General features: G+C 38.2%; 1 protein-coding gene across 5 annotated transcripts in view; it reads left to right on the top strand.

Moving 5' to 3' along the window:
* Positions 1-15,156, top strand: part of LOC131030212 (mitochondrial Rho GTPase 1) — an 80,401-nt gene that overhangs the window by 63,067 nt on the left and 2,178 nt on the right. For all 5 annotated transcript variants that reach the window (XM_057960932.2, XM_057960930.2, XM_057960931.2 and 2 more), the window contains 5 exons: positions 7,731-7,942; positions 8,104-8,173; positions 10,238-10,350; positions 13,565-13,715; positions 14,900-15,086. In XM_057960932.2, the coding sequence (XP_057816915.1) occupies positions 7,731-7,942; positions 8,104-8,173; positions 10,238-10,350; positions 13,565-13,715; positions 14,900-15,086 (733 nt within the window). The remainder of the gene's footprint in view (positions 1-7,730; positions 7,943-8,103; positions 8,174-10,237; positions 10,351-13,564; positions 13,716-14,899; positions 15,087-15,156) is intronic.

The raw sequence follows: 15,156 nt of genomic DNA, 5'->3' as shown, positions 1-15,156 counted from the left end.
CAGGGCTAGTGCCAATGAGATATACCAAACTGCCCACTAGTTGCCTGAAATCAGATTCATTCTCAACTGGACAACCGGATTTGGTTGACAACTTCAGGCCTTTCTCCATAGGTGTAGATGTAGGTTTGCAGTCCTGCATTCGAAACTTGTCTAGCAAAGCCCTGACATACTTGGACTGAGAGATGAAGATGCCATGAGACTGCTGCCAAACTTCAACACCTAGGTAGTAGTGCAAAAGCCCAAGGTCGGTCATGTCAAATGACTGGCATAAATTCTGCTCGATTTCCTGAATCAAAGATGCCGAACTGCCAGAGCTGATAAGATCATCAACATATATAACCAGAAGGATGATATCATTGGCAGTAGTCTGGACATACGGATTTGAGTCAGGACTCCTTTGGAAACCCTGATCTGTGAGGTACTTATCAATTTTCATGTACCATGCTCGAGGAGCCTGTTTCAAGGCATAGAGTGCTTTCACCAGTTTGAGTACCTGGCGTTCTTTTCCGGCAACCTTGAATCCGAGATGTTCCGGGAGGTTGCGTCATGTAGACCTCTTCCAGTAACTCACCTTTTAGGAAGCCACACTGAGCTGCAATGGCTAGAACTAGTTTGATGGTTCTCATCTTTGTTGTTGGGGCAAAGGTCTCCTCGTAATCAATTCCTTCACGCTGAGAGAAGCCTTTGGCTACAAGACGAGCCTTGTACTTATCCAAAGTACCATTAGCCTTGTATTTAACCTTATAGACCCATTTGCATCCAATGGGTTTCTTCTTTGGAGGAAGATTTGACAGAACCCAAGTGTTATTTTTCAGCAAGCTGTGGTGCTCAGTTGCCATAGCTTGTTCCCACTCAGGTATCTCTTTTCGCCTCTATGTATGTTTGAGGCTCATACACGCTGTGAATGTTGGCCATGAGAGCAAAATCGATATAATCAGGATTTTTACTCTTCTTCCAAGCAATTCTACCCTCGATGAGCTCATCATCATGAAGATCAACAATCGTCTTAGCCCACCATTTAGGCCAGAGAGTAGAAGTGCCAACATCAGATGCAGGAGGTGCAACAGGATCAAGGTCATGAAACAGAAGATTGGATAAGTCTTGAGGAAAGTTAGGTGGTGTAGTTGTGTGTCTAGGTGATCCTGCAAGAGACGGAACTGGTGTAGGTGCAGGAATGGAACAACTGGACCCCTCCCATCAGGTGGACCTAATGGAAGATGAACACCCAAGTCTGAAGCCTTGAAAAGTTGATCCTCTGAATCCACAATTGGAGGAGAGAGCTGAAATAGCCCTTGTTCTTCATCAAAAACCACATCATGATTGAAGATTTGACGATCTGTCTTGATGTGAACCAGTCGGTAGGCCTTGTGAGTATCACTGTAGCCGGTGAGAACGACTTTCTGGCTCTTCGCATCTAACTTGGTGTGTTTAGCATCAGGGATCTAGACAAAGGCAGTGGAGCCAAAAACCTTCGGGTGATTGATTCCGGGCTTTTGGCTTTACTAGGCCTCTTCAGGAGTCTTCTTCTTCATAGCCATTGTAGGAGACTGATTTAGAAGATAGACTACAGTGTTAATTGCTTCATTGACAAACCGATACCAGTTGTGCCGCCAAAAGGAAAACACAGACATAGATCCGTCAGAAAAAAAGGCTGCTTCGCCAAATAAATTTGCGTTCCCACTAGTTTTTCATTCAAACCAAAGGCAAATAATAACATTGAAATATCTTGCAAGAATCCAAGGGAGGGAGGGAACTAGAGAGCAAATTTATCTAATTTGGGACTAGAATAACACCTTACTTGGATAATCTGTAAGTGCATAAGCATCAATGGATAAATGAGTTTCTCCTAAATTGAAGCAAGATGCCACCACTTTGATTGAATATCTACTCATTGTCCATCATACGTTGTGAGCTTACAAGGATCCCATAAGCATGCAACTCTACCAACAGTGTACCAACTGTGTCTTGAGCACCATTACATTGACCTTGATCACTTGACCAAATCTTGGAAGAAAGATTGATCATTTCCTTCACAAGCAGCCTTGTCTCTTGAATAAATGCAATATGTGGTGTATGTTCGTGAATCAAATCCCAAATAGCCTTTTGTCGAGGGATGCTACTCAAGCCCCTACCATTCTATGATATTACTATCAGTTTTGAGAGGCACTAAAATGTATCCAATGTTTTGATAACACTAGATTCAACTAGTGACTCTTATCAATTTTACTTTTTCTTGATTTTTTTTCTCCTAGCCTTTTGAAATTTGCCCATTTCTTTCCTTCTTAATGTTCTTACGTTGAAGGCCTAATAAAGCAGGGAATTTTCTTTTGCTATCTTCTTTGACCTTTAGCTTCTTGCAAAGAATTTAGAGTAGTCTGAAATTCCTTTAATTCTTTTTGAGCTGCTTCGTCTCTAAAGAATCAATTTCTACCAAAGGTAATCCAATTGTGTACTCTTCTCCTCCTCCGAAGATTACTGAATGCGAGAATGGGTCAAATTTCGTGAACCAATTCCGACGATGAGTAAAGTGCCGTGAAGCTCTTGAATTAATATACCAGGCAGAAGAGGGTACTCGATCTCCTGTTCTCTTGGCCATAAAAGCATAGAATGCATATTCTTTCTGCTTTGAGTGCTCTGCGACATTTGCTTTCTTTTGAGACCCTCCTTGCTTCTTCTGTTCAGAAGCCAATCGAACTCGACACTCGACCTTCATGTGACCAAACTTATGACAATAGTCCTCTTCCTCCATTGTGCGACCAATCGACTCAGTCCTTGATCTTTGTCAAGTGATCTTGTAGAGGTGTCGTCTCGTCCATCATAATTGAAAAGAGCATGTTCTTCAGAAAGAATGCTCTACTCTTGTCAGAGATTTCATGGAGACTCTTCAAATGATCCATATCTCCTTCACAGTTTTGCTGGATGGTACTTGAGGTAGCTACTCATCGGTGACAATGAGTTTGATGAGCATGACTGCTTCATGGTTGCGCTCATCCCATTTGTCCTCATCTTTTTCGGCTGTAGTAGGATGAGACACGTTTCCCAAATCAACTTGATCGAGACAACGATATTCAAAGATTGTAAGCATGCGTTGCTTCCAGGTGTTGTAGTGCGGCCGTTGAACTTTTGGTTGCTTTTGAGCATTATATTCGTTAGAGATGCCATCATGTACCCTGAGGTCGAACTGGTGAAGGCACGAATTCCAAGGGAGGAAAACTAGCAAATGAAAATAGAGGCTTTTAAAAAAATTCTGCAAGTCGGATTCTCAGGCAGAAACTGAAACCCCAGCGTGGTTTTCGAGGCAGAAATTTTTCGGAACCCAGAAAAATCGGACATAGACCCAAAAGAGCTCTCAAAAACCCCACCAAGAATTTGCAATTAGAATAAAATTTTGACTTGAATTGAAGGGTCAAAACCCTAGTTGAATGTGCAGAAACCCTGGGTGCCGAAATCAGAAAACCCAGATAGCAGAAATATTTCTTGGCCTCGAAAAAAAGATGGAGGGTTTTTGAAAACCCTAGGATGCAAATAAACCGTCGGCACGAGCAGGAAACCGCTCAAAAAACAAATCGTGATAGTGGAAATTCTCACACGTAGAGAAAGGCGTAGGCAAAAAACCCAGAATGCAGAAGAAACAGACGCGAAAATATAGTGGGCAGACTAAAGCTGCCCACAAAATGACGCCGAAAATTTGTAGAATCGCGTCACGAAAATCGTTTGAAAAAAATGCGCGTAGTGCAAAAAAAACAGGCGTGAAAAAACACCAAACATGAACGAAATCGAGTCAAAATGTTGCGACGCGATTTTACAATCACGCCAGAAAAACACCGCAGTGCCCTAGCCAAAAACACTATTTTCTGTAACAGAAAAAACACTGGTTCTGTGCCCCAGCCGAAAACATGATTTTTCAGACCGAAAACGGACGTGGGTAGCTACTAAAAAAATCTCATGCGAAAAAAATCATGGATTACAGATTTTTATTTTTAAATTTGCCCAAGATTTTTTTAGGGCTTTGATACCATGTGAATAATTGAGATTCACTGGTAAATATCTTCATTCATGAACTGAGGGGAAAAAATTACAATATATAGAAGTTATAAAAAATTGTAGATATTAATGATGTTACCTACTTCTAACTACCTGCTACTGTAGACATTATTGACCATTAACAGAAAAGATATATTATTCTAACAATATTTAAAGATCGCGGATTACAACACCCCCTTCAGGTTAAGATTATTCGCGCCCTACCATTCTAAAGGGGCAGCGGATAACTATGGTTTCACCTATCATGGTGTGGCTGCTTCATAACCTGGAACTGATGAATGGATGTTGGCCCTTCTGGAAATGGGAATAGAAAGCTTGGTTTCCTCATTAATGACCAGCCCATGCCCCAAATATAGATAGGGCTCGTGTAGAAGCCTTGTTATAATAAAATGGCGTTTCAAAACCCTATCTATATATGGGGCAAACCCAAATGCGAAACAGAATTCCTAGCCAACGTTCCCCCATAGACTTGTAGGGGGCCAATGCCATTCTTGCTGCTAATCCAGAGTGGCAAATCCCAGTCCATTCGGATCAAGCTACGTGGCAGGGCCACTTCCAAGCCCACCCCCTACTATCTATAGGGCTTCGAAAAGTGCCATCAGAAACTCGATTTGCCGATTCCGTTGCCTCCGCATCACGACACATAGGAGTTGGTAGTTTCATTGATTGAGTCAGAGGAAATGGGCCCTTATATCCGCCCTACTATTGGGGATGGATTTTGCAGGAAAACCCAACTATAGAAGGTTGGGTCCCTACAATTCTATGGATAAGCCTGCTAGAATAGCTTTCTCAAAATTATCAAAAGAGCATTTGATTCAATGGTCGCTGTCGCCATTCTTCGTTCCACATGCATGATGGCAGGTGTTCATGGCAATCACTTCTTAGTTGCTTTTGTCAGGTTTCGTCGGCCTAACCAGTCAATGGGTCAAGCGAACTATAGTTTAGTTATCACTCTTAGTCTCTTCGAAAGAACCGGAGAAGATCAGGGAGAGGAAGGAGCACGGACCAAACTACTTCAGAATAGGGCAGCCAGGGGTTGGCCTGCTTTATATACTCTACCCGGTTCATATGGGGAGAAACTACTCACTATCGAAATGAAAGACGATCGATTATCTACCCAAGGGGATAGAAGATCCCACACATGGAAAAAGTCGCAGGGAGAGTTAAACCGAGTGGCATTGCAAAGGCATAGTGATAGTAGGGTCGGGATATCCCCGCCCTCCGGACTAGACGTGAAGGTCCCCCCTCATTCGGCTCTCCGCAAGGGAATCTCCACTCACTACTTCCCCCAATATCCTCCCTCTGCCACATCATGGGGAGGTTTACAGGAGATCCCAGAGGCTCGCTCGGACAAGCTGCTTGCTATAGCAGTTCAGCTGCTCCTGCCGAAATCATTACTATCCATTATATCCCCCGTGCTCTGGCAGTTACGCTCCCTGGACTATGGATTGACGAAAAGAAAGATCCAAGCGATATATAGGATGGAATGATGACGATGCCCTAGCACATCGGTAGGGCCTTCTTTATTGTCCTCCGATGCCGCCAAAGAATGGTAGGGGCTGCCATTAATCAGCCCCAACCAAATTGGGCGGGGCCCTCCCCCCCCCGCCCCTCATTATAGTTGTTATTGTAGGGGAGCCCATAGAATAGTAGGGCCTCCCTTAGAATAGTAGGGCAACTATCGAGTGCAAGTCTATTAATGAACGCATTAATCTACCAGTCCCCTGCTATTCTATGGATTAACCTGCTAGCCCCAGCCGAATAGTAGGGGCCCTCTCAATAACAACTATGATGGGGGGGGAGTAACAATTCTAGTTTGAGGGTGGGACTCGATTATTGTAATTTGTTGTTTATTTTTGAATAATATGTTTTGGGGTGTTTGGAGTGTGGGGTTTTTCTCTCAAAAGGGTTTTCCCCACTTGAATCACTTTGTTGTGGTATTCATGGTATTTATGTTTATTTCTATAAGGTTCGACCCATACAAAAATGAAATATACATTGTGATTGCTGCAATGATATATTACAGCAGTTATAAACATATCAGATATTACAGAGAATAATATAATACAACATCATTCAACCATGAAAAAAGGATCCTAAGTTAGAGCACGACAAAGATGAATAAGAATAGAATTAGGACAAAAGGATGAACAGAATAAGGACATAAATAAAAGCAGATCTGCAGTAGTCTAGAACAACTTGGTGCGATAGAACAAGAGAATATATGAGCAGCCTTATGTAGAGGATAAGAACAGAATTCAGAGCAGACCGGTGAAGCATATTGGAAAAGATCAGAGACATGGGTTTACATGTTAAAAAATATTAAAAAAAGTGTTTTTTTATTGGTTTTTGTGTTTTTATGAACCATGGGACCCGTTTTTGGGAACCCATGGGCCTGGGTTCGCTTGGGTCTGCCCGGGTTCTCCCTGGGTTCCACCCGGGTCCTGCCCAGGTGGATGGGTTCTCTGTGGGTCCTTCGTGGCACCACAAAGAACCCATCCACCTGGGCAGGACCCGGGTGGAACCCAAGGAGGACCAAGACCGGGCAAGAGCCAGGACCCGGACCCAGCTTAAAATGCCAAGAACCGGTATCTTAGTTCTATAACTATTGTAAAGATGTTTAAAAGTTTTGCATTACTCTTCTCTCTATATTAGTTTTGGAAGTTGTTCCGCTACCATAACTTCCTTACAGAGCCTTAAATCTCAAAGCCTTTAAGACAGGAAACAAAACAAAATAACAAGACCCACAACACAGCACACAGAACCATACACAAGAAAAACCAAGCAGCAGGCAAAGGGGGGGCAGAAGATCCTTAAATCTCTGACCTGTAACCTCTTCAGGCCTGTGGCCAATGTAAAAACCTGCTTGTCTGTTCGTGCCGTCCTTTCTACTCTCTTGCACCAGAAGACCTCACCCAATATTGCTCATTTCTTAGTGGAGTCTAATACTTAATCAAATATCAATGTCTTATAATTTTGTTTGTAGATTACATTTTTATGTTATAGTTTTTAGTATTTTTTATTAACTTTTTTTCTCTGAGAAAAAGAAATGAGAAGGAATCATTCAATGCAATTATTATCTATATGTTATTTGGTTCCTCATGTATATTCCCCTGGCTCTAGGTATGTTATTTTGTTTGTATACAATCTAACCATCGCAGTTCTTCAGAGAATCTAGATGACCCGTAAGCTCAGTTTCAGGAAATAGTGACAAATTGTTTGATAGCATTTGATTCTAGTAATGTATTTGTTCTAATAATAAAATTATATTTGTGAATATTTTGGTATTAGTGATTTATATAGCTTCTTTTGTAAGGAAACTCTCCTCTTTGCGTACTTCATTTGTGTTTTAAACAATTAGGCTTATATCTTTTGATATGCATGCCATGTCCATACATATTCATATCTTGTGAGCCTCAAAACTTAGCTTTATCCATATTCAATACTGCATCTGCGTTCGTGCAATCTCATACCATTCATTATTTTGATGAATGATGTAAAATTCTACTTGGCAAACACACTTTTGAAGTTAAACATTACAATTATCCACAAGATTTATATTTATTGCTGTTTTATAATATCAAATCATTGCTGTTTTTCAGTGTGAAAGTAGATTGAACTACTTATTTGTTATTTGAGATACTTAGATAATTGGTTTTGTATATTGGCTTTATATTTTTTTGCAGTGGGCTTTTATGACCCTTCTAGATCCTGTCAAAAGCCTTGCCACTTTGATTTACATTGGGTACCCAGGTGATCCTGCTGCTGCATTTCATGTTACCCGTCGTCGACGATGGGACCGCAAAAAGCAACATTCTCAGAGAAATGTCTTACAGTGTTTTGTTTTTGGACCTGCAAAGTCCGGGAAGTCTGCATTGCTGAATTCTTTAATTGGAAAGTAAGTAGTTCAATCTACTGTCTCCTGTGCAACTGGTTGTTGAGCAAGCACTCTTCATCAGTCTAGTGTAGAAAGTTCTGTTTTCAATTGTTTCCTGTTTTTATGTGTAGACTGTTTTCTTTCATGATTCAACAAGAAGATTTTTTTCCTCTTCAATGCAGGCAGTTTGTTGAAAGATACACACCAACTAATGGTGATCGTTATGCAGCAAATGTTGTTGATACAATGGGGGTAAGAGCATGATTTATATGTAGGTGTTTTATGAAAACAAAAAATGAGGACATGAAATTGCTTATACTTATTTCTAAATTATACAAATTCAGAGGTTGATATATTTATATTATGCTTCTTGTGTACAGCATAGAGTACATGTGTATTCTCAGTTCGCAAGTATTTTGATGATATCCTGGATTAGTCAAAAGCTGGTTTTATGTTCCATCGATGAGATTGCTTATTGTATAAGAGAATCAACTATCATCAAACCAACTATCCTCAAATCTCAAATACTGGTCTAGCAATGTCTTATAGTGTCAAGAGTAATGCATATGATGGTAAATTGCCTAGTTATATTTCCGTAGTATGTCATTATATATTCTTTCTACAATTTAGAAATAAATGCAGGGTTTTATGCTTATAGCTACTAAGTAGATAACAAGCTACAACTTTGTAAACAGTCAAATAAAACTTTTTGATGGCAACTTGACACATGATATTGAGATTGGTGCTTCCTATAGTCTGGACTCGAGAGCACTGGAGCCCTAGCAATGGCTGTTGTTATTGCCTTTTTAGCTTCACTATTCCATTCCATCTTGGCATCCCTTTTCAGCACATCATTTAACAGGCTCACAATCTCTGCAAACCCACCAATAAACTTCTTTATGAAGTTGATCTTGCCAAAGAATAACTTCAGTTCTTTCTTGCTATTAGGCAAGGATAGCTTCATGATAGCTTCAATTCTTTTGGGATCGATAGAAATGCCTTTCTCTGAGATAACATATCCCTGGAATTTCCTAGTGACTCTGAAGATGCACATCTTAGGATTCAAGGAAATGCCAGATTCTTTACATCGTTGCTGAATTTTCCTCAAATCCTGCATGTGTCGGCCCTATTCATAGAGAATTTCCTAGTGACTCTGAAGATGCACATCTTAGGATTCAAGGAAATGCCAGATTCTTTACATCGTTGCTGAATTTTCCTCAAATCCTGGATATGTCAGCCCTATTCATAGAGAATTTCCTAGTGACTCTGAAGATGCACTTCTTAGGATTCAAGGAAATGCCAGATTCTTTACTTCGTTGCTAAATTTTCCTCAAATCCTGGATGTGTCAGCCCTATTCATAGAGAATTCAGTGAGGTCATCTATGTATATGATTATACATTTCCCCACTAATCCTTTGAAAGTAATGTCCATGGCACTCTGAAATGTAGTTCTTGCGTTGATCAAGCCAAATGGCATGCTTTGGTATGCGAATGTTCCCCATGTGGTGGTGAAGGCTGTCTTAAATCTATCTTCATCTTTCACCATCACTTTGTTGTATCCCAAACAGCTATTTAAAAATGACATCATTTGGTATCCATTGATAATTTGAAATACTTCATCTAATGAGGGGAGTGGATGATTGTCTTTCTTTAAAGCTCAGTTTGAATTTTGGAAGTTCATGTACAGCCTGATCTCTCCATTTTTCTTCCAAACGGGCACCAAATTGGTAACTTACGGAAGGAATGATGAACAGGGTAAATGATCTTTGCATAAAGTAACTTTTGCATTTCTTTTTGAATGAGAGGCTCTAACATGGCATTTGCAAGGTGTTGCCTTTGCCTGAAAGGTTTGGTTTTTGGTTTTGTAACATGATTTTGTAAAAGGTTTCTGGTATTCCTGTGTCAATACTATCAGGTCAGTTTGTCCTGCTTTTGCTTTATATTTTATTATTGTTTTCTCCTGTTTTTACATATTTGTTTATGCTTACATGATCCTTTTGATTTTGTTAAAGGTTTCTGGTATTTCTGTGTTAACACGATCAAGTCAGTTTGTCTTGCTTTTGCTTTATATTTTATTATTGTTTTCTCCTTTCTTTACATAGTTGTTTATATTAAAATAAATTAATAATCCATCTTATTTAAATGTGAAAGACATACAAAACACGATTATTTTGTTTTCATGTATTGCCATCTTTTCTGAACTTATTTTTCTGTCTGCAAGAACATAAAGAATAGGCAAAACAATATGTAGGTTGATTTTCAAAATATTTTCTTTTGTTCAAGCAGTATACTGATTTGACATCTTTTTGTTTGAAGGGAACGAAGAAAACTTTAGTAATGCGTGAAATTTCAGAGGATGGGGTGCAAAAGCTTTTGGTAAATAAAGAATCTTTGGCTCCATGTGATGTGGCCCTGTTTGTTTATGATAGGTATCTGAAAGCTGCATTTATGTTTCTTCATCCTTATTGTTCAATTATTATATTATTTCTGTGTATGCTTCTTTGGTATGTAATTACTAATTACCTATCATTTTCTTAAATGTTGTTGTGTAGAGTTTGCAACGTAACTAGTAATTATGTGATTTGACACTAAGTGCTAAAAGAAGAATTTTATTAACTAAAAATATTAAATCTTTAAATTGCATCAAATGCTTGCATAAATTATATTTTAATGTGCTCTTTAACAGAAGTAAGACATGCCGAAATCCCATGTTCAGTTGAAATCAAAGAACTGAAGTTTCCTTGTATATATATTGGAAACAGAACATTGAACCCTGCCAGGGAAAGAGCCTTGTGGGTATTTGAGTTGGTGCCATAGAAGAAATAGGCATTGCATATAACTGACCTGCAGAATGGATGCTGGTCAGCTACGTTGTGAAAAAAGAAGTGAAGGGTCCTTACCGTAGAAACAGAACACTGGTCCCTGCCAAGGAAATATGCTAACTGGAATTTAAGTTGGTGCCACAAAAGAAATAGGTATGCCGGTCCAAGCACTCTGTAGATGGCCCTCAACGACTGATGGCTGTCAACAACCTAATATGGTGGTAAAATATTTAAACAAATTTAAATCTTAAAATGTTAGATGATACAACTAAAATTTTATAGCAAACTTAAAAGTTTAAAACAAATCAAAAAATTAATTTTAATATTAAATATTGAAATTTCATTAATATAGCTTCAAGGCTTCAACAACTACAACTTTGAGGATCTGAAAATAACTTGTGATATGTGATGATTTGTCACAAACATCTGAATCTCCTCAACCTTGGCATAAATTTTTCTGATCCACTCAATTTGTGTGCCAAATCTTTTGCATCACAAAATAGAGTGAGTGAACGATACATGGTGTCCAAAAGATGTGCTTCTATGTTGCTTTGACCAATAAATTTGTCTGCTGCCTTGCAACTTTTAACATTGTTTGCTTCGACTTGGACAACATTCTTAGCACCTACTATCTATCTCTATTGGCTCTATGAGTATTTTGACAATGAAGTTTGCATCCTTTCTTTAGGATACACTGCAATGACATTACTGGAAGGCTTGTTTTTGCGATCTTTCCATCCATCATAAATGATGTACACTCTTGTTCCTGCTCATAAATCTGTGATTGGAAGCAAAAATGTCTACAAAATGTTTTTCTATTGCCAATATGTTGATGTGCGTCTTTTCATTTGCAAGACCTTGTAACCTTTAGGGTGTTGACTAATTGTTGTCACCATTTCTTGCCAATGTGGTGACCTCACTAGGCTGAAAAGAAGCTCATTGGTATTAATGAAATGCACTGTGCTTATATGCTATGTCTGTCACCTCATTTATAAATGCTCATGCTCTGTCTAATGAGCCTTGTTTGTGGGAAAGTGAGGGGGTTTCACTTCTTGGGAATTCTGAATTGAAATTAATGGATGTGGGACAATCGCTATTGGAGAAGTGGAAAGATGGCCTTGAAGGTGGCTTGTGTGATCCTTTCCTGGCTAAAAAGTGAAATATCTTTATCTTAATTTTATCAGATTGTGGATGTCTATACTTGCAAATAATATGCTTTCAGAGTTTGCTCTCTCCTCGGCCGTTTTCTGGAATAATACCTCCATTAATTGGAGTTGTCTTACTGTTTAGTTGGCTCAAGTACCATTTCATAGAACCTTGTACCCACGTTCAACCATCCTCGTTTTCTATGTAAGCCCTATTATCTGCACACAAACCAGATATGATCACAACACTTTATGTAAAGCATGAGAACAAATATCATTAATCACACACTAGTAGATTGATGTATTTCACTGCATATTGATTATCTCATGGAGACCAACTAGAATTAAGATAGTTTGAAAAATATTTTCAATTGTTATATTACATGTTGGTGTCGCCACTCACGAAAGCAAAACATGGGCAAAAATGATGATAGCATTGCCACAGATTCTCGAGGTAGGTTGATAAAAAAGGGTGTAATATGGTGGGGCACTATGTTTATCATATTTTTTAGCCAAGGTAAAAGATAAGCCATGTTTATCCTAGCTATATAACCCATGTCAACTAGAAGAGTATGGTGGGATCTATCACTTCTACTTGGAAGTTATGCTGTGATATGTTATGTTTGGATTAATTCAATTCTGATCCTTATTACCTAAATATATATACTTCTATTCTGCAATCCACAACTGTAGAGGATGTTAGCTGTTACTAGGATCTAGAGTAACTGGTCAAAAAGTCTACTTTTCAAAGTTGAATTGAAGTGAGGGGTTTCTAGGTGATTATTAGAAATAAATTTAAATGATTCTTGTTAACCTACTTTGTTCACTAGTTTCAATTATGTTTAATCATCAGCATTAATGGTTTTCAGGTTGAACATGGTTTAAAAACCTTGTAACTTGCTGACTCGTTAGAATGGTGGTTCAAATCTTGATAGCAAGTTACTTGTGTAAGAACTCTGTTAAGTTATTTACTAATAATTACTGAGTTTGGTCCTAGGACTTTCTAAAAGCTCTCCAGCTAGTAAATTTTTTTTTTAATTTTTCCATTGCTGTGCCTTTGAAAAAAAATTCAGCAATTTTTCTAGCTATGCAAGAATTAAATTCAATCCTTACGCTTTTTAGCACTATTTTGTATGCTATTTAAATTTTTTTTTTTTGAATTTATATATTTTTAAATTGCCAAGTTTTACCCGAGTCTGAAGATTTACTTTATATTTTGCCTGCTGAGGTTTTGAGATTGTTTCAAATTCTGGTCTTGTGCTGCCTGTTTATGCATTCATGTTTGCATACACAATCAAAGTTTATAGTTTTAAGTTATTAAGAGATGTCCTGAGCACCACATTTTTCAATTGATATAGATCTATATATGGAATAAAATTTGTGCAACATGTATCTCTTGAATGTAGAGTTTACATTCAAATTGGTTTCTGCCCCACCTGCCTGTTTCATGCCATGTCATGCTCTACACATGATTGTCTTACCGGGTTTATTGAATGTTTCAAATGGAGTGTAATAATAGTATACTAGTATTGATCATCACTTCTCAAAGAGTGTAAGATTGACATTACCCGCAGTAATTGTCCCCATATAATTTCTACTTTAAAATAAATTATGCTTGCTACAAGTTAATTTTTTTTAACATCATTAACAATTTGCAAGATTTCCTGGCCTTGCAGTTCAGATGAAGCTTCATGGAAGAAAACTGCCGAATTGCTAGTGGAAGTCGCAACACATGGGGAAAATAGTGGCTTTGAGGTCCCATGTCTCATGGTAGCAGCAAAGGATGATTTAGACGCACACCCAGTGCCAATTGCAGATTCAGCAAGGGTAACTAATTGATATTGCGACTAAGATTTTTGGGCTATCTATTGCAAATGTTATGAATTCCGAACCATTATTTTTTTTTATTTTGAAGATAATTTTCATGGTTAAATAACCCTAGAGATTTGTGAGTTAGTTTCATACTAGAATGTAAAGAAATCAGGCAACATCTAGAACTTACGTACACATTTAGAGCATTCCATAGCTTGGTTCTGGATGCCAGTTAGCTGCATGATAGGTGATGTAACAATTTTTTAATATGATAGGTAATATAACGATTTCTTTCTGTCTACACTTCATTATTAGTATATAAAATTCCAATGCAGTAACATCCGTGCACATGTAATAAAACGCTGTGTGTTTAAGCATTGATGGTACATTCAAAGCCTTGAATTTGACAAGTTACATTGGTGATTCCTTTCAAAGATAGAAGTATGGTTAAATGAACTAAGAGATGAGCACATTTATTGTGTGGGTCCAGGTTTCCAATCTTGGTATGGGTTTGGCAAACAGTGATTCAATATGGTGTTTTGCTGTTTTTACTTTTTAGTCTGGGTTTTTTCGTTCATGGTGGGTATGACTGTAGAAAATGTATAAATTATAAGACAAAAAACCTATTGCCATCTCAAGACATTTAACCATAATATGCATAGAATAAACAAAATTAAGTACAAAGCCCTATTGACAAATTGATAATTAATTGTGTAATGCAAGATGTTAAATGACAATAAGAGAAATCAAAGTTTTTTTTACTTGAGAGCATTTGTATGGTGATTAAAATATTAAATGGTCAAATACTAAACTACTTGGTGCACATTGAAACTCAAAATCATAAATCAAAATGGTTTTTAGTTAATAGTATTTGTTTATGGTGCACATTGAACTGGCTTCTTTAGTAGGATATTTGCTGCTACATCCTCAGTGGACGGGACATTGTGCCATCCATGTCCATGAATGTCTCTTGGATAGACCTGATATTTTCAGAACATACTTTTGTGATTTCTTATATTATGAATATACGGTTTAGTATTTGAAATTCATTCATACATAAACATGGATTCCTAAACCTGGTAAGTAACATATCTTTTATCACAGGTAGTAGCCGCTATCATTGACAACATAATATTCTTTGAAGCCAGCTGCAGGAAATGCTAATTATTACTTATTGAATACTTTGTCCTTAATTTCAGGTAAGCCAGGATCTGGGTGTTGAAGCACCAATTACTGTCAGTATGAGGTTGGGTGATATTAATAATTTGTTCCGCCGCATTGTTGATGCTGCTCAACGACCCCATCTGAGCATTCCTGAGACTGAAGTTGGTAGAAGCCAGAAGCAGTATCGCCGTCTAGTCACTCGCTCTCTCACAGTTCTATCTGGTAAGTACTGCAAAACAATATTAAATGTTTAGAGGACACTTTTACAAGAAGCTACTGCAGCCCCTTGCAG

This window comes from Cryptomeria japonica, chromosome 9 (assembly GCF_030272615.1).
Source record: "Cryptomeria japonica chromosome 9, Sugi_1.0, whole genome shotgun sequence".
Classification (NCBI taxonomy): Eukaryota; Viridiplantae; Streptophyta; class Pinopsida; order Cupressales; family Cupressaceae; genus Cryptomeria; species Cryptomeria japonica.
This window is presented reverse-complemented; position numbering and strand designations above follow the sequence as displayed.